We start from the raw sequence: 22,624 nt of genomic DNA, 5'->3' as shown, positions 1-22,624 counted from the left end.
GTGACAACATGACACTCGCTCTGAACGCGAGAGTCGCCGCAATTTGAGCCCCCCAAATTGCCGTCGTCGCCCAGTTGGAAACTGACCTTGTCTCTTCACACCCTCTTCCTCTTGTGTCTTTCTCTCTTTATCTGTTCTCCTTGGTCGACTTCTCTCTGTTTCCCGCTCTGCCTCTCCCTGTACCAGATAACTTCCCACAGATGGCTCATCAGAAGCGCTTCATCGAGCGGAAATACAGACAGGAGCTGAAGGAGATGAGACGAGAGCGGGAGCGGCAGGAGAAGGAGACCGACGAGCCGGAGGAATGCAGGAAGTGACAGAAGCTTTTCTTGTTTTGGGACGGAGGAGGAGGCCGATCAGGACCGGCATCCACGTCAGCAGAGATGCTGCTGGTTGATGATGGTGAAGGTGTGATAGTTTTATAAACAGGTGATTGTCGCACATGAACACGGGCGGGACGCAGGCGCGGAATAACTCGTTTGTGTTTTTGACTTTTTAACCCACAGATTTCAGGTGATGTTAGTGGGGTTTTTTTTTTGTCCGCAATTTTAAAAGTTAAAGGTGCATCATGTAAGAATTGTTAGCTTACGACACTCGAAGCTCAACTAAAACCATCATGAGACTGAAGAAACAATAGTGTTAATGTTGCGTCATGCTAACCAGCTGCACTGTACCAACGCTCACCTGTCGCTCCTGCAGCTTGAAGTCCAGGCAGAGCCTGCTAGCTGCACTGCTAACTGAGCAAACTAAGCTAACAGCAGCTACAGTGAGCGACAGTTAGCGATTACACAGGTGATTTGCTACCCAAGTCTCACATATTGCACCTTTTTAAAGGGAGATGTTCACCCAAACAATGAAAATTCAGTCACTTCAATCAACTTCAGGTAAAGTTTCAGCGTCTACAAAACATTTCTGGAGCTTCGCAGCAGAACGGTGTCGCATTATTCTCCTGAACAACTGAACGAGCCGGAGACTTGATTTAAAAACAAACTCATCCTGCGTGTTCCAAGTCTCCAAACTGATGTGAAAAGATGGTTTTTACTCCCTTTATTAAAGCCGAAATCTTCACCGTAGCTGCTAAGCTAAAAGAGTTAGCATTGTTTAAGTGTGTGAGTGTATGTGAGGAGCCATCTTTGACCAGCAGACCATCAAAATCCACAGCGGGGTTGAGTGAATCATGGAAGCAACGTTCTTCTTCTCGGGACCTTTTTGGTCCATTTTCACTCGTCTCTTGCATCTTTTCCCCTGCTGTAAACTGAGATACTCGCATTTTGTTCGGGAGATGAATCAGGAGGTCAGCGGGCGAAAGCATCAAACAGGAGCGTTTGTGAAAATCATGAATGTCGGCGGATGTTTTTGGGAGGCCGAGCTGTTTGGAGCCGTTTTGGTCCAGTTGTTCTGGAGAACGCTGCAGCACTGTTCAGCTGTGAAGCTCCTGAACTTCAGTTCTGTAGGTGAGTAAACAAAGACTGAATTTTCATTATTATGGGGAGTCCAACAGCGTGAGAAGTGATTGTGTTGTTTTTATGCTGTTTAGTTGTGTAGCACTGGTGGCCTTATGTTGTTTCATTTGTTTGTTTCACCGTTTTAAAAAAGTAAATAAATAAATAAATATTGAGTTAATGATCCAGAAAGTCCCAACAGGAGCTCACGTTACTGTCGCGTGTTTTTTAACAGAGAGTGAAATGTGAAATCAACCATCCGAGTTCTTATTGTAAATAAAGTTTGAGATTGTGTTCCAGTCGCTGGTGAATCTGATTTTATTTAGTTTGTAATCGTCTCCCACTCAGTCCCCTGCTGAGAGGCCTCAACCAGAGGAACAGTTCACTCAATTATATTCAACGACTACAGTGTCACCATCTGTCTCACATCTGCCACTCATCCTCTAATAATCAAAATGTGTTTTTCCTTTTTTTTTTTCCACCCACTCTCTCTTTTTTAACCTCTCTCTCCAAATCCGATTGGCTGTCTAACAGATCTTAATTATAGATTGTCTAATTAACAATTTCCTCAGCTCAGTAGCCTCTGGATCCAGCTATTTAACGACGACAGTCGTATGAATTACTATCTGACATGCGGCGCTGGATCTTTTTCATATTGAGATTTATTAAAGATAATATGTACGTTCACCTGTGAGGACGGTTACTGCCGCCTCTCGCGCCCTGTGGCTGCAGATAAAAGTGAAATTATCCTCCGTAACCAGAAGAAAAAGAGGAGAGAGGAGAGTCCGCTGGAGCTACGACACACGTAAATAAACCCGTCAGATCGTTAACCGTCCGTTTAAAGGGAAACGCCACCAACTTCACACATTAAAACACATCAAGGTGTGTTTACAGGTCTCAGGGAGTCGAACGCATGTGTGGAAAAAAAGTCATATAAAGTCTTTTACTGGCTTTAAGCTGCATATGATCTGATAAATTACCTCCAGTGATGTCACTCAGTGGCTCAGCTGCATTGTGGGTAATGTAGGCAGCGTGTTTTAAAATCACTATTTGGACTCGTTAAGTTTAAAAGTTTAAAAACAAACGATCAAAACAAACACAGCAGAACCAGAAATATCAACTCTTTGAATCCACATGTTCTTCTTTTTTTTAAAAACCTGCTGCCTACATTACCCACAATGCAACTTAGCCACTAAAGTCTTTACACCCCTTTTTATTAACGCTTTATAGTTAAGTTAGTATTTAATAAGCCACTTATTAGACCTGATAAGATCCTGATTAACATTAATAATGGTTAATAAAAGAATAATTCACATATTTATTGTTGATTTATAACTACTCAAAACTTCATAGACCCCTAAACAACATTAATAAAAGCCGTTTTAGAGCTCAAAATTGTTTATAACATCATTAAAAATACATTTATTGAATTTAACTTTAATATTACCCCATTTTAAAGTCTCCACTAGGCTTTTTAAGTGCCAGAAGTACTCTTATTATTACAAGGACGCCACTGTCGACACTCTTTAATGTGTAAAACTGGTGGATTTGCCCTTTAATTGTGTGAAAGAATACGTCACAAAGACAACAGAAGCTCTGGTTTTAAAGATATTTAATCGTGTCATATAAATATTCAGTACAAAATATCACGTTTTACAAAGCAGATCGATGAACGGCCAATGACGTCAGGGCCCCGTTTGCACTACCACAACCTCTCCACTTGTTTCTACGTTGACAAAAACAACTCGACTGCTCAATCACATTGTCACCAACATAATATTACCGTAGCAGAGGTGAGCCCCGAGGCCGACAGTGTCTACACATCAACAACCACAGATCTATTGTATCTGGAGAAGAAGAGGACATCAGCGTCACCATCAAGTCGCCTCAACTTAAAGAAAAAAAACAAACAAAAACAAACCCAGAGACGTGACGTGACGGCGCGTTACGATGTGCAACATTTTCTCTTATCATGGCGCCGGTGTCTTGGAGGCATTTACACTCTCCGTAGGACAACACAAGCACGTCTTCGTAATTTGCGATATGCCCGACACCCTGTATGACGACGGAGAAAACAGTGAAGACTGAAGGGAAGAAGAAGCTTCTGGTGAGCGCTGCCGTCATGTTGATTTCCATTCGAGACGTCATGTTGCACCTTGAGGCAGCGAAGCAGTTTTCATAGAGACGACAGGTTTCTAAACCCATTAAATGCTTATTGTGGCAACGTCGCCGCCCGTCTGAAATGGCCACTTATGCAACGGCGACGAGGTTATAAACAAAACAAGGAGGTGAAAGAAGGGGGGGAAGAAAAAAAAAAAGGGCGCACATGTGAACAACAGGCGGGCGTTAAAAAGAAATGTTCCAACCGCTCTGTTATCAATTGAATTGTTTAATGTGCTGCGCCGTCGCCGGTGTCAAGCCTGCTTCAGAGCGCAGAGAAAAAGTGTACCCATGTGGCAATTATGCCATTGTGTTTTGTTATTACTGTTTCAAATGTCTGATAAATGTCAGCCTCTCCACAGGTTGGCCTTTTGCTAAAGTGAGGCCAGAGCTTGTTTAAGCTCGCCTGATTTTTTTGTTTTTTTGTTGTGTTTTTTCCTCTCCTCCCTGGTATCATTCTGCCCTCTCAGTTCAACGAGCTCTCTTCATACCAAAACTGTTTATTCAGAGTTTAGGATAGTTAGGTCTTAAAGTAATTTGACAATATTGCTTTTTTTGTGTGTGTGTGTGGTTTTCTAAATCAAATTAAAAAAAGGGCCGAGCTGTTTGTGTGTTCTCTCTGCAGGATAATGTTTTGACCTTTCTGCGCGAGCCGACGACACACCTCTGGGTTTAAGAACCTTATTCCACACCGCTCAAAGGTCAGGTGCCCCTTGATAAGCCCCTTTATGGAAAAGCCTGTTCATCCCTCAGGAAATCAGTCGAACACCTGGACTGGCTTCGTGTTTAACACTACGTACAGTACATGTAATGAAAGGCAGGGAACAAAGAAGAGAAACTGGAGGATATTCTGTTTTTTTTTTTTTGTAAAAGGAAAATACTGGTGTCCTTCGCTTTTTGGCACATTTTCATGGCTGAGCTGCTATGTTACATTATTATACATTCTCCTCTGCAGTGCAGAGATCACACGAGGATCCGTGCTGCCAGGCTTCCAGCCACGTGACGCCCGGCGAGAGAAGCTACTCAGCGCAGCCTGGTTGTCGTTGGTCGGGCACTGATGGCTTTTCTCCATGACCTCCGGCTCGGCGGGTGACGCTCTCCTCGTACGTCGGTTGATCAGATTGGTTGTGATCACCTGCTAAGTTTTTTTTTTTTAAGGTACCTGCCATTTTCCAAACCATCTCGAAGGGGCTTCTTCTCTGATCCCTCTCCACCAAGGCCACCAAGTCTTGATCCAAACCAGCATTTATTTTATTTTCAAAGTAAGAAAAACTCGTCATATATGCTGTCAGTCATGTGGTACATTTAGAGTTTAGTTATCTGTGCAGAAAACATTTTTCTATCTCTAAGAATTGTCGCTGTCTATCATCAGAAACAACTACTTGGTGAAAATGTCGGTACGCAAGTCGCCGAGCTGACATGGCGGACGACGGTAAGCACTGGGTTGGTGGGATGGTGCTGTGTAGTCACAGTATCGGTTCCTTTGCTCTTCCTCGCTCCACCCTAAATACTGAAGACAACCGTCAAAGTGTCGTTTAAACACTCTGAGCGCATAAAATGCAAAAAAACAACTTTGGAAGAACAGCTCAGGAAACGAGAGCATCCGAGGAGCAGGTGAACGCAGCGTATGTCGACGACTCGGGTCCGTTCGTTGGTCAGTTTGTCAGCAGGATTACAGAAAAACCACTGAACAGATTTCTACCAAACTTGGAGGGAGGATGAGTCTTGTCTTATAGGTTTATATATTTAGGTGACTGGTATCTCTGAGTGAGCACAATTTGATCTAACGGATTTAAATTTTGTTGGATTTGCCATCTTATCAGCCTTGATGGACTGTTGGACTCGAGGTTTGGAGGTTTTTAACTCTGCTGAGTGCAGATCCAGTTCTCTTTGTGACAAAGATTCTGAGAAATCAAGAAAATCTATTCTTCAGGCTATTTCTAGTGAAGATGAGTTTAAGGCTACTCTTTTGATTCACATAATAGACTTTGATGCTTTAGTCGCATGAAAGAAAAAAAAAAAAAAAGCTTCACAGACGATCAGAGTCCAAGTTTAAACACTCATGTAAATTCAAATCCAGGACTGATTAAAATGCTATTTTCCTTGATTTCCTTCATCACCTGAACAGATAAAATGAACCTTTTAGGGTAAGAAGATAAAACCGCACAATGAATTTTAATTGCAACTGTCCACGAGATGTTTAATTTGATGCTGTAGTTTCAGGCTCGGCGGCATCCTTCCAGCGCCGGGGAGTAAATGTGGAGTTGGACTGAACACCATGCTGTACAGAGTGAGACACTTAAACATATCTGTGGTGGAGATGAGCGGAAAAGTCCCAACAGGACCAGTACTATCCTCTGACTGAGCCTGGTGCACATTGGATTAGTGATTCTTATCAATGCATCATAGAAAAAAAAAAAAACAACAACACTATTCTGTGGAAGAGTCGGCCGCACAGAGAAAAAACGCTTCTGAAGACATTCAGCTCGATGAAGAAATATTTGGTATTTCAGCTCACCTCACAGCAAACGCTCGAAAGCTGTGCGGAGATGAAAATCAGAGACTGCAGAAAAACAAAAAAAACAAAAAAAAGAAGCAAACTGGTGTCTTTGTTGTGGCCGTAAAATCCACTTTCCTTTACCGCAGCTTCATGTAAGCTTTAAAGAACATTAGCCACTTGTCAACAGAGCCAGCGACGAGCCACGACTGACTCAAATTTTGATGATGTATCCCCTCCTCAAATCCAATCTGTATCGAGATTCTCATTTTCACATCAGGGGACGACGATGCCAACATTTTCCTGGCACTTCTGGCTCAAGCACAACTGTGGATAAGTGGCTAATGCGAGGCAGCCGTCGCTGAAAGGAGGGATCGTTTTTTTTTGGACAATAGAAATCCCTAGAAAAACAAAACAACTGTACAGCGTATTGTATCATATTACCGTACGTACACAAGCTAAGTTAGAACTCACAATATGCAGCATGTTTTTGTCCCAGAAACACTGAAAAATACATAGGCATATCTGTTGGTTTACAAAACTGCTTGTTGAACGTGTCCATCACACGCAGCTTTGGAAAAACAAAGAAAAAGAAAAGATCGGTATAGATATATTAGGGCCTCATGTACGCCCCGTATACACAGAAGAAAAAAAAGAAAAGTCTTGACACAAAGTTTCTTTTCACTGAACCCTTGCAAAAAACGCAACTAACACTGACTGGACACACAAAGCCTACGTCTGGTCACCGGAGGGGACAACTGAATGGTGATCGATGGCGGTGAAAGAGCACTCGGTTGAAACCGCGCTCGTTTCTCGGTCCTTTCGCCATTTTTTTCTCGCCACACGTCCACCGGAGAAAGTGTTAAACATGTGTTTCGCTTCGCTCCTCGTCTGTGTGCCAGGCTCTCGTTAAGAATCCCTGTCGCTGTCGTCGCCCCCGTACATGTCCGCCAGTTTCTTAAACCGGGGACCCCACTCGCTCAGGTAGTTGTAGTCCTGGTCGCCCTCGGTGGTCACCGACTCCAGCGAGCTGAGGGACTCGGCTACAGAGCCGTTCCCCTCGTAGGCGTAGGTGGCCAGGGAGTCGTAAGGCGGCGCCGTCGGGTCGCTGTCGTTGTCCTGGAGCCTCTGGTTGATGAAGTCTCTCACGTCCCCGTTATTGTCCCGAGTCGGAGGCAGCACAGGCCGTCGAACTGGAGGGTAGAAGGTTTCTGGGACGATGTCCCGCCGCTGCTTGCTCTCCTCGATGGCCTCTGGGTTGCGCAGCGTGCCGATATCAAAGGCCTGAGTGTCCTCCTCTCCGCCCCCTTCATCGTTGTAGCTGACGACGTTGTCTCTGACATCCTCTTTGGAGATGATCAGAGGCTCCTTCTTCCTCTGTCTCCTCAGGGCAGCAAACAGCACCACGATCACTGCAGAGAACAAAAACAAAGAAGTAACGGAGTTAGGTGACTTTTGCTGTTGTTTCTTTGCTCCCTCTCCTTGTTCTGAAGGCCAGTGACTGTCCAGGGGGAATTGTTGATGTTGCATGAGTGTTCACTGATGTTCAGGGACTTTGTCTGACTTTGTAGAAACAGCCTCAGCCACCGCAAGGATGCATTATGTATTTTTCCCTCCTCAGGGCCACTGCTGCTTAAGATCACAAAGGAATGCAGTTTAAGAAAACAGCAAAGTACTCTGTGTGCTAGAAACGCTTATGTGTAGCATTAAGACGTTTGAGTGATGTCAGTATTTCTCTGTTTGTCCAGCCGTTAAAGCCTCCTTGGATGCTACGTGGGCAGGTCATTGAAAATACGGTTATTGGAGCCTAAAACTAGTTTTATAACCTCGTCCCTCGAGCAGCTGTATTGTTTTTATGTTTTGAGACTCAGAAATTTAACTTTTCTGGCCTTTCACACAAAAGTTCTACAGAGCCGCCGCTGCTGTTTAAGCCTGGAGTGCACAGAATCTCAAGCTTTGCATATGATTCAAGTAAAGATTCGGACTTGGGAAACCACCACTGAAGCAACACACACCTGCTTGCAGCTGTACCACTAGTTTTATGTAAAAATGCATCGCTCTTTTTCATCCTATAGCACAAATCTGGGTTGCAATAATGCGTAATGTTCCCTTCCCTCGGCTCAGATGCTGTAGATCTTTGCTGCTTTGCTGTTCAAATCAAATTAACATGTCAGCTGCGGTCACTGGCTGAATTATCCGCCCACAGGAAGCGATGAATCACATTAAGGAGTGAAATACAAAACGGTCTCTTTAACACCTGCGAGGGGCGATTTGCTATAGCGGGATGCTCTCGAGCGCAGCTTCAGGAGACGCTCAAATCAAATTTCCAGTGGAGCCGCCCTGCTTGAATTAAGATCAAATTGGAAAAACAAATGTTTGCGAGATTGAGCTTCAGGTGCACTTCCTCTCCATCTCAGACCGTCTGTACTCACTGAGCAGGATGATGACACAGAGCAAAATGGCCACCAAGGCTCCCGTGCTGAGTCCCGCCCTCGCTGTGAGCGCCTCGGCGTTGCACAGCTTCATGTTGCCCTCGCGGTCGCAGGTGCACACCCTGACCGTCAGGGTGCTGGTGCTGCTTTGCATCGGGAACTCTCCGTCCGAGATGACCACAGGCACGTGGTAGATGCTCTTCTGCAGACTGTTGTAGCTGTTCCTCCGGGTCAAGATCCAGGCCGTGTTGTCTGAAAACATCGGGAGATACAGTTACTGCGCACCAATCAATATCAGCTGAATGAATATTTCAATGAACTCCACTTGAAATTTCATTTGGTTCTTGCGAGTGTGCTTTTAGTGCTGCAAGATGAAAATCTATATATCACATCATCGTGCAGATGTGGTTAAGAACAACAGGTGTAAGTGCCTTATGGGAGCAGCATACAAGGAGATTGAAGTTAATCTCATGACTGCGAGCTGAGAGTGTATTACCTTTGTTATCACGGACGGAGAAGTTGGCCTTCCCAGCAGCCTCCTGTGCGAGGCTGAAGAAGAATCGGTGTCCTCCGAGTGGCTCGTCAGGGTCTGTGGCACTCACCGTTTGTATCCTCTGAAAGTAAGAAACGGGGTGAGCGACTCGACCTTCCAGCAGCCATACTGAAGGAGCGTAAACAGTCATCAGCTGTGAAAAACTGCAATTCAGCCACATACTGTAAACTCCTGAGAAGTTTTCAATAGACACTTTAACACTCTGTTTAACTGGGAACCCATCATGCTACCACTCTGCTTTATGGGAGTGGGCAATATTATTCAAACAGATCAGTCACAACATTATGAGGAGGAACACTGAGTATCACTGATGTTGCACACCGAGGACAGGCGTTAAGGCAGTGGCCCCTGAGCAGGACAGCGCTCACGGTGTCGAGCCAGCCTCCGTGGATCAGACTGGTTCAGACGGATGCTTGATCGGTTTGGGATCTGGGGAATTTTGAGACCAGGTCGATGTCTTGAGTTGTTTGTCATGACATCCTGATTGCTATCCACAGTTATGTCATATACGAGACTGCTCACAGAGGCTTAATACAGTCAGCGAATGTCTCATGCTGCGCAGTTTGTTGTCATATTGACCAACATCATCTCTAAAACCGTCTGATTAACAAAGATATCACAGCACGTGTGTGTTGTTGACCGCTATTTACACGTCAACACCGGCTGTGTAAGCGATGATTCGGTCTTTGGGGAATCATAAACCTTACAGAGGGGAAATGCGTCTCGGATTAAACACATGTACATCTTTTACACCAAGCAGTTTTCAGTGTTGCCTAGAGACACAGAATTGACTCAAGGTCGAGGACATTTACATGAATATGGCCATTTTACTCAACTTTACAATCCTGCAAATGAGCTTTACTTGTTTTCAGAGCTTCTCCTTCAACGGTACTTGTGTTTCTGAATCTTAGTATTTGACAAAAAAAAAGGTCTTTCTCTGTAGGAATCATTTCCATAGTGTTATAGTTCCATAATCAAGCCACGGAGAATAACAACCGCAGCCCGTCCGCGGCACAACAAGCACTTTAAGTGGACTTTACTTTGGCGGTCAGAGATGCCCTGACGGATTAGAGCTATCGCAACCAGCTGAGGCAATCTACTGGACCGAGTCCAAAACTTTTGGTGAGCATGAATCATTTAGACACTGAAACATGTAGGTGATTGTAGGCGCTGTGCAGCTCCCTATCGACATGAAGGTGAGTCAAAAAAATGATGGAATTTTCATTTTTGTGGGATGGGGTTGGTTTAATAATCTGAGTGCTTCTTCCTCCACCACTGCAGCTGAGGTCTAAAATCACAAAGATAATATTCTTTATAGATTTTTTTTTTTTCCCTCTGTTTTCCATGTTTGAACATCACATAGTGGTTCATCTGTGAGCTCAGATAAACTGTCGACAGAAACATTTGGTGTGAACGCAGAACATGTGCTGGAATTTACAAGTGATACTGAAACTGAAAGACTCGGAGTCAAAGTGTCAGAGCGCTTTGGGGTTTTCAGGGGAAGCAGCAGTGAGACACAACTGAGAATCACATGTAACATACAGTTTGTCCATAATGCGTCTGTGTCACTGTAAAACTCTTTGACTTCAGATGAGTTTTTAACCTCTTTAATCTCTACTTTGAGGAAGAGGGAACTGTTCTGAAAAATGTTTTTTCTTTTTTTTTCTTTTCATCAACCTGAGAGAAAAAAAAGGTCCCCAGATGTGTTCGTTATCATCAACCATCTCGCTTCATGCACGTGACGGATTTACAAATTCTCTCTGAGGTCTGCTAATTACATGCTGTGCTGGAAGCGAACACATAATCCTGACGGGGGAAGCGGAGATGAAACCACGACTACTGCTTTGTGTTTTTTCGGTCGTACCAACCTGATTAGCCTTTGCGTTCTCACACACGAACGTCTCGTAATTGGTAGCAAATGTTGGAGCGTTGTCATTGACGTCCAGGACTCTGATGTAAACCGGCACACGGCTGATCTGTCGCGGGTTGTCTAGGAAACACAAAAGGTGAGGACAGTGAATTTACACTAATGATTATTTCCTGACAAAACTTTACCACAGTGTGTGTTTGTGTATGTGTGTTTCCATGCATAAGTTGTATTGTTAGACATTGTTAGAGATATTTAATTGATTCTCTGCAGGGACACAGATTAAATATGACATGTAAAAGAGGAAACTACATTTACATTAACGTCAAAAAGAAATTGAGGTGAGTTGAGGTGAAACATTTCTTGATTAGTCTCGTCTTACGCTCCACATAAAGTATTTATTTTCTATCTATTTGTTCTAATTCTCATTTGAGATTCTTAGACAAGCATAGAAATACAACTTTTCAATCTTTGAAAGTTCTTGTCGGCTCTGTTTTGTCGTCTTTCAAGCACGGTCACTGAATATCATCACTTCCTGCACACATTTCAGATTAAAACTTAATAAGGAAATGAAAGAGATTAGAGTGTTTCAGCTACTGGAAATCGCTCTTGGTATTAAAAATGTGTCATTTGCTGAAGGTAGCTCCAACATTATAGAGGGCAGCATATCACCAGGAACCATCAGCTGCTGCTCATGGGCTCTAGAAGAGTTGTCAGGGTCGTGTCGTATAAATAAATACTCACAAGCATCTTTTTGTGCATTATAATCTCTAAACAAACAAACAAATAAATCTGTGCAAATCACATAAAATATTGGCAAACCAATACATCAGTCCGATGCTGTAATGTTCCATATGTACTGACACTTAAACCAATTAGAACTGTTTTTCATACAGTAATAATATGAACATATATTAAAAAATGTACAGTGATAATATATTCTTGAAGCAAAATGACAATATATTGGCTTGTATTGTCCAGTATATACTTGCTTTTGAATAATTATATATTCTCTACGTATGAACAAATATACCTATTATTGCTGTTAAAATATTAACATACATGCTAAATATATTTTAACTCAGATTTGTAAATGACTATATATCAAATCTCTGTGGACCGGCACCATGTACCGAAGTGTGTGTTTAATACACGGCATCATATTTGTCAGTTTATGTCCAGTAACTCTTGAGTGGTGAACAAACACCAGCTCACAGCCAATAACTGATGAACTGGCAGTGACTGTTGTACTTCTAGCACAAAACCGCTCTCTTCACTTCAACACAGAACACTCAGGAGATAGTATCGGCTCCAAAAATCAAATTTGGCCGGCAGAAAGAAGAAGGATGAGGGGCGAAACTCTAAAAAAAAAACAAAACAAAAAACCAAACGTCTGCTTCCCGTCCCGCTGCACTTACTGAACTCTGTGGCGAGGACGGAGATGTTGTGCCAGGCGTTCTCTTCTCTGTCCAGCTCCCTGAGGATGTACACTGACCCGTTGCCTGCATGGATGTTGAACACTCTGTCCATGTCCGTGCGCCGATCGATAGTGTACCTGCAAAACACGCACACACACACACACACACACACACACACACACAAAGGAATCAGCTTCTTAAACGTGGACGTGTGTTGTGTTGTGAAGGCTACAGTCACATTCGGAGAGGCTCTCGGGTGTGAACGGTCACATCTACTAGTGGTTAAACTGACATTTGGGGTGGTTGGAGGGATTCCAGCAGGCAGGAGGAACTCAAAACAACTCACGCTAAGCATGATGGACTTGTCTGCACTCTGCCATTATTTCCTTTCTTTGCTATTCATACCAAGAAAGCATTAAGGAAAATATGAATGTTTGCATCAATCCAGGCAGGTTTGCCCTCAGAAGAAAGGCCAATTTTGTTGAAGGGAACAAAATTGGTTTTTCACCGGCACAAATGAGCCAAACTACAGGAGTTAATAAACTGCTTTTGAACACCTTCACACTTCCACTAAAAGCTCGCCTTACACGAATCACAAAAAACATGTTTTCTCAATTACCCTCTGCGGGATAGTTTAAGGTTTGCATCCTAAAGTTTGGACATTACCGCCTCTGAAACATCTGCCGCCGCACAAATGCACCCGGTGTATAGAAATTAAGCAGCAGTATGCTTTTACAGGAACATGTCCTCGTGTTAGGAGCGATCAGGGGCGTTAATTCATCTTTTCCTGCCCTTTTTCTTCTCTGAACTCTTTGTTTTTATTGAGAAACAATGTTGGTGTTGTTAAGCTGTATCGACTGGGCTTCATTGTGATGTCTTGAAATGTCAAACACATCGTCCTTGAGGTGCGCGAGCAGCAGTTTCTGCAGCTTAACGAGCCTCAAGTGAAGATCTAAGGCGAGTAAAGTCATGGAGGCGCTGGTTTTTGTGTTGAGATGTGTTACAAGATCGGAGGCAAACCACTACAACTTGTGAACTTTGGGGGAAAACCAGCTTGTTTTCAGGGTTCAGACCACAAACAACCTAAAAAAAAAAAACTTTCAGGTGAAATAACCATACAATCGTTTCTCTAATCTTTGGAAAACATCCCTGGACCTGAGTAGTAACACCTCGCAACTCTGGATATCCAACATCCAATCTGAGGGACTGGCGGCTGCTGTCACTCTCAGATTGATTGACTGGTCTTTTTACAGGTTGTCTCGATTACTTTGGCACAACACTCAAAGGGAAATCATGTTTTTCAAACGAAAAATGACTCAAAGTGAACAGCTTATGTCCTCCTGCCAGTGAACGCATCCCTTGTTGCTGTTACACAGAATCCAAATGCATAAATATCAATAACTTAAACAGAAAAACAGTGTAATCCATCGTGATCACTGGCTCGCTTCAAGTGTTTTCAAAAAAAATTAATAATAGTTTTGTCCCCAACAGAAAAAGGATAAAAAGAGATTTATACTTCCCCCCCGAAAAAAAATTTGTTTCCCAGTTTAGAAACATGGACGTGTTTTTCTCTGGGTCTACTTGTGGTTAGATTTAACAAAACGAGCTGTTAGTCCGACTGGTGGGTAGATCTGGTTTATCAAAGACGCCCACAAAGCAACACAGTATATTAAATACTAGCGGTTTAAAATGTTAGTTACACCTGAAAAGAAATTAACAAGTTTGCCAATTTCCCAAGTCTCAAAGTTTGCATTGAGCTGACTGAGTCTGCAGCACTGACCTCAGACCAGCCTTCTGTTTCTTTGCTGCAGTTTTAAGAACAGCTTTGTTAGAGCAACACATCTGTCAATTCCAACTTGTTATAGACATTATCTTGCACTTGGCTCTGAAACAGGATTTCTATTTAAATCTGCACAGATTCTGATGCTAAGCGTCCAATTTCTTTTGCCAATGACTGTCGATTTCTTTCCCTTCTTCTCTAACTGTTGCTCGGAGACATCTTTGACTCTCTCTGCCCTCTCAGCTGTCAGTCTGGTTGATCCGCAGCACGGCGATTTGTTCTCCGTGTACAAAAAAACATGACTTCTTTTTGGCAAACCACGTGAAATAATACAAAAAAAAAAGAAGCCTGACAGACTATTCGATAAAACAGAGACGTCCTCTCAAACATCTGACTACCAAACAGCAGAAACATCAGAGAAACCTGGCAGATAAAAAAAAAACAACACAATTATCTGCACGACTAGACGCAGCCAGAGGAGAGTGTGCCCGTCTATTTTATGCGATTTGGGTGAACTGACCCTTTATCACAGAGTCTGAATGCTGTGTCCTGTGGTGATGACAGATTTATGTAAGTGTTTGCAGTCTCTCCTCTCTCTCTCTCTCTCACACACACACACACACGAGCCAACAGGTTACCCAGTCGTGTTGTTTTTCTCTGCTTCCCAGACTACTGTGATACATCAGTGTGATTAATGGAGTAGCAGGCATCAGGAGGGCTGGCGTAAGAAGGAGGAGACCCCCGAGGGGAGAGTATGAACCCGGGCTCTCAATGCACCGCCGCACCACTCTCTCCTCTCTCCCCTCGCCTCCCTCCTCCCTCCTCCCTCCCCCTCCCTGCTGCTTCTCCCACATCAACCATTTTAGTGTCTTTATCTAAACACTCCCTCCTCGTCTCCGCCTGCCTCTCCTCCACTCCTCCAGCACCTCGCCGGGGCCCCTGACAGTAACTCTAACCTCGTTAAAGCTGCGTCGGCCGTGGGCTTTACTAATTGCTTTTCTAATATTCCCAATAATTCAGCTGGCTGGGCCTAACCCTTCCCCTGATTAATGGCACAGAGATAACAACGCGCCTCGTCCTGACCGGGCATCCAAAGTGCTGCACTCAGCAGGCAGGCAGCTGGCTGGATGGGAGGCCAAGCAGAAGGACATGGAGGGTTACAGAAATGTTAGTGATCAGCGGGTTGGGGACATATATCCTCTGTCCTCGCTACAGAGGCAACACGCCTGCGACAGTATTTTTAAAAGACATTCTTTGGAGTCAGAGTCGCCTGGCATCCAGTGCGAGTACTGATTCAGGGATTTGAAGGTCAAGAGATGTCTAGTTTGACCCGAAAACGTTGATTAAGTTCATTTTGAATCGTTGTTGCAACATTTAAACGGTCAGATTTCAATGTGAACTCAGTCCTGTCAGCACTTATATGTGTGAATGTTAATTGTAGAACCCAGATGACTCAGATTCTCTGCAAGAAGACAGTCTCGCCCTCAGGTCCTTTTAGTCGCTATTCTGAAACATCTGATCGTATCACACGATCTGCATCAGCAGAAGTTCACATTTCTACAGCATTTTATGGACTTCTGGATCATGTGACACGACATCTTGTGACACAATATCTTCAACACTATGCTTTCACTAAGGAAGTTATTCTCAAAATAAAAAGTTTGAGCCATTGGAGGAACGACTTAAAGCTTGATTGTAGTTGAAGAAACCCCTTAAATATTCATCACCAAGCAGGTTTACGTTGCTGTAAGCCTGTCCCAGACACACAGGCTGGACTACTAGCTGCACTTCTAACTGAGCTAAACAGCTAACGGTAGCTTCAGTTCGCCATTACTCTGGTGAAATGCTGCCTCCCATTAGTTTTGAGTATGATCTGAGAGGTGGCAAATTCTTACATGTACATTTTAAGGTGGCAACAGATGAATAATCATGGACAGAAGTTCTGCTAATGCCTCCACAATATAATATTTGACGTTTATATATTTATAGCAGGTACGTAAGAAGGAGCCTCTCAAAATGTTCCCAAGTGCTGAACAATAACTGGTAGCAGACTATATTGTCTTTGGCAGTGTAAAGAAATTAAAGTATTTTGGACGGCGATATGTAAGGACATAAGTACGAAGATGGGGCAGCAACTGCTCCCCAACCCACTTTTATGCCTATTACGACGTTACGCCTGATTCTTTGAAGAGTCGGTTCAATTTCTCTTAATGCTGGCGAGAAAGGCTGTAAGGACTAAGTGGGTTGAGAGTGATTCCACCTCTGTTCAATTGTGAAAACCTCTAATATCTGATGACGTTACTTTAGAGAAGTAGAGATTCGATCTTTTTCGCAAAAGAATAAAAGTGGGAGAAAACACTGAATCACCGAGGAATTAACTGCAGATTGACGTGAAGATAAGTGGCTGAGACGAGGGACTCTTTTGTTCGTGAACAACACTACTCTGTATATGATACCGAGCCTGTTGACAGAGGGCCACACAGTCTTTCCTCCAGTAGAGGTACAGATATTCTGGTACTGATTCAAGGGCAGGCTCTGAAATGTAGTCAGAGTATCAGAGCGAAACATTTCCATGCAAAGCTACCTGAAGCTTACATCATATTACGTTCTGTATTGTTGGCAGCTGGACTTGATTCAGTCTCTTGGAGATGTTTCACCTCTCATCCAAGAGGCTTCTTGAGTTCTTACTAACTCTGAGAACTTTTTTTGAAAACTCTGTGTGGGAGTGTCCCTACAGAGTTGTTAAGGACACTTGTTGGCTCTGGGTTTCAGAGTCGTTAGAGCCGCTTGTGGGTCGACCAGTATTTATAGGTGAGGTGAGCCCAAGGGTGAATGGTTGATGGCCAGCTGACTCTGTAAGGACACTCCCACACATTATTTAAAAGCCTGCAGCTACTCCATGTTGGATTGGCAAAGCGTCCTGAACAGCAACAAAGTGAGAAAATAAGAAAATCTCTGCAGAGACGAGACACTAACACTCCCTCCCTCTCTGTCTCTTTACGACTTCTTACATCTTTTACGTCTTTGTTTCACTGGTAGGTTGAAATCCGTCTTGTGATAATTCCCCTAAAATACATAAAACTTAAGTAACGAAAATGTGACGAGAGAATGTTTAGGTATTTGTGTCTAAAACGAGCTCTGAACTTTAAATTTAGCTTTTTTGTTTTAATATTTTCCATTTTTTTGTAGGAACGTGGTGTGCGTTAGTGTTTTTTTAAACCTGAGCACGGACGACATTTTGAATTAATATTCAAACTCTGAAGTCCTGAGAGTTTCTCAAAGTCTGCCCTTGGTAAGTTGACGACTGGAAACAGCATTTAGATTATCGCGGCACTAAAATGCTTCATTAAAACCAGGCCTAATAAAACTGTTTTAAGAGCTGGCAGCTGTTTAAGACGGGATGACCTGTCGGTGGAAAAAACCTTTCAGACTTACGGATAATATTCAAAAAACTGCTCCTGTATGTGTGACAGGAAGAATAAAATCATTTCAGGTTGGAAAACCTTAAATACTGTTTTAATGAGTTTCATTAAACTAGAAAACCTTCCAACATGATGCACCGTTCATCTTCGTCTTCGTGTATGTATGAGGGGATTTATATGTGTACATCCATGTCTGAATGTAAACGTGTATTTGTGGTGTTGTGGCGATTGGTGCGAGCTAATAAAGATAACCATCTCAGTGACTTCTTCATGCCAGGCAGCCCTTAGGCTTCCCTCCTCCTCCTCCTCCTCCTCCTCCTCGTCCTCCCCCTCCACTGTGCAGCTTTAAATGCCACGGGGTAGCTACCTCCTTGATGATGGGCGATAAAAGAGAATGATATCATATTTGACACCTGCAATAAAGTGGTGGAACTTCAACCTTGAGAGCCAAATCCCTTAGTGCATCATAAAAATGAAAAAGTCTTTGAGATGGAGTGGAAGGTGCTGCCCCACACCCCCGCCGCCATTACTTCCATTTAGTAGAACACTTGCATAATTTTGTATCTGCAAGACAGGAACCTTCGTCATGTCTGTTACGTCTCCGTTTCGAGGCCTCATTACGTGGTTTTAAATGCCGTGTTTGTGTTTATGCTGAAGATAAAGTTAATATTTAAATAATTCACTTAATGGGTGCTTTTAAATTGCATGATTATATAAAATTAATGAGTTCCACAAGTGTTGCGCATGAATACTTTTTCCCATTAAGGGGGTCCAAGACCACTTGAATTGATGAAAGGGGTGAAAAAAGTTGTATTCCACCGTTATTAGATTAAAAATTACTCCGGTTTGAAAGTGTGTATAGGTCATCATTTATGTAATATCTGAGATTAAATATTCTGAACCAAAGGTTGATTTATAAGATTCTTCCTGAGCTTTTCAGCAGAACCCAGTGTTATTATAATTATTATTATGCACAACGATATCGTGTTGAAATATTTCTTCTTTACTGCTAAAAGTGAAAGTCAAACGTTAAAAAGTATCTGAGATTAATTGTAATTAAGTTTAAAGTTATTTTCTGGCAATTAATGTACTCAAAGAGTAACTTATACATGTATTTACAAGTCTGTAGGCGTCTAAGAATTTTTGGCTGATCTGATTTGTGGCGTTTTTGTGATTCTGTGGTTTCCCCTGCTTTGTCTGTGAAGTAGCATGTCGTCTGCAAAGAAACTAGTAACAAAATGCATTAAGTAATTGTTGTGAAGTACAGCAGAAAATGGAAATATCCTCTGACCTGTTTTGCTTTTCATCATTGTAAGAAAGGTGGAAGCTCCAGAGAAAGCGAGTTAGTGAATCACTACAGTCAAATTCTTATAGAGGATTTTACAATAACGTCATCTTCACATGTAAACAACTGGAAATGTTGCCCTGGTACAAACTCCTCCAGGTGTCTTCTCACCTTTGGTTGATTTGAAAACTGACTCTTCTTTTTGTTTCTTTTGTTTTCTTTATCGCAGTCAGACAAAGAAAACAATATCTCAGACTGACGAAATCAACTAAACAACCCCCTCCGTCCCTGCACACTCTCTGCTTTTAGGAAATGAAGCAAAAAAAAAATATTTTCTCCAAGAAAAAAAAACTTTTGCCTCCAAGAAAAAAAATATTTTCCTCTAGGAGTGTCTCTGCGTGTGTTCTAGGAAATCAAGTTTTTAAGATTCTGTTATCAAAACTTTTAAAATCAAAGATTAATTGGACCTCAGATTTTTCTCTGTGAACACAAAGTTTGTTTTTGGATATTAAGGGTTCATTTATGTCTAGTTAAAGCATCAAAATTATTAAACTGTCGCTTTTATCAATCCTTTATTGAGAGCCTCCTTTGTGTTTTTTAACACTGGTTTCACAGCCTCACACTGAAAATCAGTGTTTTTAAGATTCTTTGTAGATTTTTTGTTTTTATTGAATGATAATCAAATGTCTTTATCATGGATTCCTTTATTCCACTGAGCTCCTTGACATATTTGATTTGATTTTATTGTATCTTATTCTTGTTTTGTTTATTACTCATCGATTTTTGGTCTCTGTATGTTTTAGTTTGTCAAAGAAATTGCCTCTGGTGGGATTAAATAAAGTTATCTGACTGGCTAGCTGGTTAGCATGCTAAGGTCATTAGATATCCCTGCAACACAATACACTGAAGCTTTAAATGACGAGACGTTGCTTTGTTACCTGACGAGACTGTTCTTGTCGTCGGGATCGGACGCGCTGACGGAGCCGATGATGGTGTTCCTGGCGGCGTCCTCTTTGACCTCCATGACGTAGCTGGCGCGCTCGAACACCGGCGGCTCGTCCACGTCCTCCACAATGATCTTGACGGTGGCCTCGTCCCTGAAGGGCCCCACGGAGAAGAAGCGTGGGTTGATGTGGGCGTTCTCCACCTGAACACGGAGGCTGTACTGACGCTTCCTCTCGAAGTCCAGCGGCTGCAGAAAACAAAAAAATTTGCATGTGTGAGATCTTTAACATCCTGTAACTTTGTGTTGTTTTGTTTCCTCCCTGATCCTGTTTTTTTTTCTTTCACGTTTACTTTTAAACAGTCATTTGTATGCAGCCTCACGTTCTGCTGTTGATTTTGCGGCAAACTAATATCCAGAGGCCATCCTGCCATGTTTAATTTCAGGTCAGATTGGGGGATTTTATTCATTAAACTGACAATCTTTTTCCAGAGCATCGTCTAATGAGCGCGTTCGGAGAGGGCTCGGCATCTTGTTCAAGGACACTAACAAGACTTTTGATGGACACACATGGGCTGCTGCACAGATCAGACCTCTGTGCTCTTTTGGACATGTAAAAAGCCTTCCACTTAACGGCCCCTCGACGTCCTGAATAATGTGACTGATGTGGCATTTTGGTGGAAACTAACATGACAACAACACCATCGGATTAATGGACAAAAACCAGCACTCAGGCTGCTGTTAAAAAGAAGCTTTTCATCCAGGGAGTCTGGTTTTACTGTATAGAGTCTTATTTTTTACATCTGTTTCCTTGTTTGTGTTTCTTTAGGCTGTGAAATAAAGACATGACAACTTCTTGGATGTTTTTGTGTGTTTTTTGTTGTTTTTTTCAGCTTGGTTTCCTGATCCTCGACACTCTCTATGAAACAATCAATCAAAGTCATCTCTCTGAGTGCGCTGGGTGACATCTGTTCATTTGTGCTTGTGTTTTTTTTTTGGTTAAATGAAGAGATCAGTGCATCAGATCAGCGCTGAAGCAACAGAGGAAATACAGTTTGGAGTGCAACTCTGCGAAACATTTATTATTTTACTCTAAGGGCGCATCAAGGTTGTACACATTTTCTACATTTGCATCTGCGAATGAGGCTGATTAGTAAAAAAGACTCAAAAGAGCTTCAACGTGGGAAAATAAAATAATATGATGACTGGTATTCTGCTGAAGGACACATCTGTTGAGCACTTCTACGTTTGTATTTTAGTTCACTGAATAATTCATCGGACAGATTACTGTAAGAAAACTTCTTTCTACAGAATAAGACACTTGTCCTCGAGCTGATGCAGCACATGTGTTTAAAAGTTGAGAAACCACGCACACAGCACACGATGTGTTAAATTTGAAAGGAGAAAAATGGAAATAATGACCCCCCTGAAGATGTAACTATCTGTACTTTCCTTGCCAGTAAATACATGTAAATGCAGGTATTTTAATGTATATTTATGCTCGACCTTTTCTGTCAATGCGCAAGCTTTCATTTTTACCCATTTGTCAACTTAAAAGGAGGCAGCTTTGTTATTTTTTTAATGTATGATCCCGTATTATCCTGCATCTACCATACACCACTCTTACATCCTGTAATTTATGGTTCTGGGCTGGCTGATTAGCAGACCCGATTCCTGCAAGATTGCCAGTGTTTTTCTGTCGTTGTGCATTTAAGCACAGGTCGGTGGTATGCTTCTGCTTTTATGTTCTCTTTCTCTGAACTTGAAGGTATCCCTCTATTGATGGAAATAATTGGGGAGCGGTGCATTTTAATGAATGTGCGCCCAGCCGCCGAGCAGGAGCAGCAGGATCAGAGCGAGCAAACCCCCACACAAGGCTTGCCTACTGTACATATGAAAGGACGCCGTGCCCGTGATCGCTGGAAACAGCCAATGAAAGCTTGAAAAATCCACATGGAACGAGCCGTTTTTCTGAAAGCCATGAATAATAACATAATATGAGTCAGTGATTTTCGCCGCTTCTTGTTAAGGCAGGGTGTGGGACCAGCTCGTCAATGGTGGGAATGTGTTGCTTTGAAGGACCGGTACAAGCAGAGAAGGGACGCACTCCTACTTGACAAGCCCATTTAATTAGTAAGTTCAGAATTAGGGCATGCTCACTCCCCACACACACACGCTCTGTCTTGCTCACCACATCCACTACAGCACCGCAGCGGCTACAAAAGGCAATTATGTCATCCTCCACTTAATGATGGCATGATGGAAGCGATCGATCGCAGGCTGCAGAGAGGGGCCGCTTGATAAGGGAACTGCCAGATTCTGTTGAATACATCAGAAACACACCGCAGCACACCGCTGAACGCCGCGATCCATACTGAGCATCAATATTTCTGCTTTGGTCTCAGCTGAGAGGAAGGATGAATCCCGCTCTAAACACATGTACTGGGAGTGTGGGCAGGAGTAAGTTGGAAACTAATAAACTCTACTGTCCATCTTCTGCCTGTCAGAGGATATGGAAATGAAAAAAAAAGTTTCCCTGGTGTAATTGAGTGCAGTTCATTGTGTTGTGTTTTATTTTTGCGCTCGCACACAGTCAAAGCTACTCAAACACTAATAAAACCAAGATGAAAGTGAAATTGTGTGATATTTCTTACATTTAGTCACATTAATAAGGGTGGTCTGATAGAATTGTTATCAGGTACTGTTATAATTACTTATTTACCAAAAAAAAGGACGCACTGTTTTACTGAATAGATTTTCACAACCCCTAGTTTTGAAGCTATGAAACAAAAGTTTTGCCAGGATCATCGTTTTTTTGTTTTTTT

At 42.6% G+C, this 22,624-nt stretch overlaps 2 protein-coding genes across 6 annotated transcripts in view; one reads left to right on the top strand and one right to left on the bottom strand.

Moving 5' to 3' along the window:
* drosha (drosha ribonuclease III) overlaps nucleotides 1-1,744 on the top strand; it is a 97,347-nt gene extending 95,603 nt beyond the window's left edge. Inside the window, exon 32 of one of the 2 annotated variants that reach the window (XM_037079406.1) lies at nucleotides 187-1,744. In XM_037079406.1, coding sequence (XP_036935301.1) covers nucleotides 187-317 — 131 coding nt within the window. In that variant the 3' untranslated portion in view covers nucleotides 318-1,744. The remainder of the gene's footprint in view (nucleotides 1-186) is intronic. The other variant, XM_037079407.1, reaches the window with a different exon arrangement.
* A 1,996-nt stretch (nucleotides 1,745-3,740) lies between these two features.
* Nucleotides 3,741-22,624, bottom strand: part of LOC119008768 (cadherin-6-like) — a 68,555-nt gene continuing 49,671 nt past the window's right edge. For all 4 annotated transcript variants that reach the window (XM_037079419.1, XM_037079417.1, XM_037079421.1 and 1 more), the window contains exons 7-12: nucleotides 19,795-20,048; nucleotides 12,370-12,506; nucleotides 10,953-11,074; nucleotides 9,028-9,145; nucleotides 8,532-8,783; nucleotides 3,741-7,511 (exon numbers count right to left, since the gene is read on the bottom strand). In XM_037079419.1, coding sequence (XP_036935314.1) covers nucleotides 7,009-7,511; nucleotides 8,532-8,783; nucleotides 9,028-9,145; nucleotides 10,953-11,074; nucleotides 12,370-12,506; nucleotides 19,795-20,048 — 1,386 coding nt within the window. In that variant the 3' untranslated portion in view covers nucleotides 3,741-7,008. The remainder of the gene's footprint in view (nucleotides 7,512-8,531; nucleotides 8,784-9,027; nucleotides 9,146-10,952; nucleotides 11,075-12,369; nucleotides 12,507-19,794; nucleotides 20,049-22,624) is intronic.

Source organism: Acanthopagrus latus, chromosome 19 (genome assembly GCF_904848185.1).
Source record: "Acanthopagrus latus isolate v.2019 chromosome 19, fAcaLat1.1, whole genome shotgun sequence".
Taxonomy (NCBI): domain Eukaryota; kingdom Metazoa; phylum Chordata; class Actinopteri; order Spariformes; family Sparidae; genus Acanthopagrus; species Acanthopagrus latus.
The sequence above is the reverse complement of the archived record's forward strand: the minus strand, read 5'-3'. Positions and strand labels throughout refer to the sequence as shown.